Source organism: Nanorana parkeri, unplaced genomic scaffold (genome assembly GCF_000935625.1).
Source record: "Nanorana parkeri isolate BGI_ZX_2015 unplaced genomic scaffold, ASM93562v1 scaffold3490, whole genome shotgun sequence".
NCBI classification, from domain to species: domain Eukaryota; kingdom Metazoa; phylum Chordata; class Amphibia; order Anura; family Dicroglossidae; genus Nanorana; species Nanorana parkeri.
Window position 1 is genome coordinate 481 of NW_017309758.1, and position 2,248 is coordinate 2,728.

Consider the following 2,248-nt stretch of genomic DNA (forward strand, 5'->3'; position numbering starts at 1 on the left):
GGTTAACGAAGGGTTAAATAAAAAGTTATACTCACCTGAACCTCAGAGCTGGCTGGCTCCTAGACCGCTCCCTCCGGCCTCTCTCCTCCTCCGCTACAGTGATGGAATGTCCCTCAGTGTCCTCACGTCCTATAGGACATGCTGACTCACAGGTTCTTAGACCACCAGAGCGGAGGGGGGGAGAGAGGCTGCAGGGATGGGTCTAAGTGCCACCACATGAGTTAACCCTTGCAGTGCAGGAAGGGAGGGGGGGGTAGTCCCACTGTAAGGGTTCTGAGTACTGGATCCCGGAGTTCCCCTTTAAGGTGACTTACTTTTACAGAGTACGCCAGAGAAATGGTGACGGCCAGGGGGAGGCCCTCGGGGACGGCTACAACCAGCACGGTGACACCGATGATGAAGAACTTGACAAAGTATTGGATGTAGATGGGCGTGCACTCGGGAACCCATTGTATCTTCTGCACAACAAATGTATCGATTGTGAAGTAAAGGACGAGGATGATGACTGTGATCGCCGACATCACCAGACCTGCAGGACAAAGAGAAGGGCGATCATTCCCCGGCCGTGTCACCTCCCCAGACCTCTGCTCATAGGGGGGGGGGGGGGGGGGGGGCGCGAGCTCATCCCCCCCCTTTCCTGCCCTAGGGCCTTGTTCACACCCCAGCAGTCCATCCAACTCCATTAATGTGAAACTGCGAATCCCAGGAAAAGATTATCCAAAAATTTTGAATCTATAGGAAACTCTTTTACACTTTATACTGCCACTTAGCCGCTGGTTAGAGCTGTGACAATGGACGGTAGTCAAATCCCCTTTTTAGCATCACTGCTTCCTGACAAGACTGAAGTATAAAAAAAGTTTGATCTCTTGGGATGTATTCCTGAGAACAAGTAAAGTTATCTGATGTTGCAGTTCTGCTCTTCATTGATGACTCGTCGTCATTGATCAGTCCACTTCCATTGTTCTCCTTCCATAGGCACAATCAGCGAGGAGGATCGGCCTTCATACCGTGATCAGCGAGGAGGATCGGCCTTCATATGAGGACCTTGTTCTGCATTTGTGTCATTTCCCCATTTCCAGGGGAGACCCCAAAAATAATGCTGCAGAACATCTGATCAGCAGGGTGTGAGTACAGACACTGGGTGGCAGGAAATGACGGGTGGCAGGAAATGACGGGTGGCAGGAAATGACGGGTGGCAGTGAATGACGGGTGGCAGGAAATGACGGGTGGCAGGAAATGACGGGTGGCAGGAAATGACGGGTGGCAGGAAATGACGGGTGGCTCGGTAATATCGGTCTGTGCGCGGACGCTGAGGTCGGTGAATTAGACAGAACACCGGTATCTGCGTTCAGTATCGGGGCATTAGTACGAGTACTTGTGCCCGGTATCGGTGCTGGTGTATCCCTACCTAATAATATAATGTATTGCTGGGACTTGTAGTCCTCCATAGTTGGAGCTATTCTGTAATCATCATACAGCAATGGAGGACTACAAGTCCCAGCAATACATTATAATAAAAGTCAGTTGTGCCAGTGGTCATACCTGTATCTCCCTTGACGTGTGCGTGTCACTCACCCGCTTTGCCGATCTGCACGGCCAGTTTGGTCAGCTTGCCCTGCAGGACGGACTTCTCCTTCTTATGCGGATTGGTTTTCTTCTTCTCCTCCCCGTCGCCGCCCTCGGCGCTCTTCAGGGGCAGCATTTCCATGGCCGCCGCCCCATCTTGTTGTTTGGCTGTAAAAGCAGAAAGAAGAGATTGGTGCCGTGTCTGCCGGAGAAGATTATTCTACAAGTGTTGGGGGATCTCATGGCCTCCGTGTCACCGGGTTGCTGCATTCTACCGCTCTGCACCTTATTATATAGTATAAAACGGGGGAGGGGAGGAAGAAGGATGGAGGACTGTGGGAAGGGGAGGGGAGGAAGAAGGATGGAGGACTGTGGGAAGGGGAGGGGAGGAAGAAGGATGGAGGACTGTGGGAAGGGGAGGGGAGGAAGAAGGATGGAGGACTGTGGGAAGGGGAGGGGAGGAAGAAGGATGGAGGACTGTGGGAAGGGGAGGGGAGGAAGAAGGATGGAGGACTGTGGGAAGGGGAGGGGAGGAAGAAGGATGGAGGACTGTGGGAAGGGGAGGGGAGGAAGAAGGATGGAGGACTGTGGGAAGGGGAGGGGAGGAAGAAGGATGGAGGACTGTGGGAAGGGGAGGGGAGGAAGAAGGATGGAGGACTGTGGGAAGGGGAGGGGAGGAAGA

The 2,248-nt window shown here is 53.2% G+C and overlaps 1 protein-coding gene across 1 annotated transcript in view; it reads right to left on the minus strand.

The window, feature by feature from the left end:
• LOC108803199 (plasma membrane calcium-transporting ATPase 2-like) overlaps positions 1-2,248 on the minus strand; it is a gene marked incomplete at its 3' end in the record, with an annotated part of 32,568 nt that overhangs the window by 299 nt on the left and 30,021 nt on the right. Inside the window, exons 9-10 of the mRNA XM_018575038.1 lie at positions 1,576-1,734; positions 311-529 (exon numbers count right to left, since the gene is read on the minus strand). Coding sequence (XP_018430540.1) covers positions 311-529; positions 1,576-1,734 — 378 coding nt within the window. The remainder of the gene's footprint in view (positions 1-310; positions 530-1,575; positions 1,735-2,248) is intronic.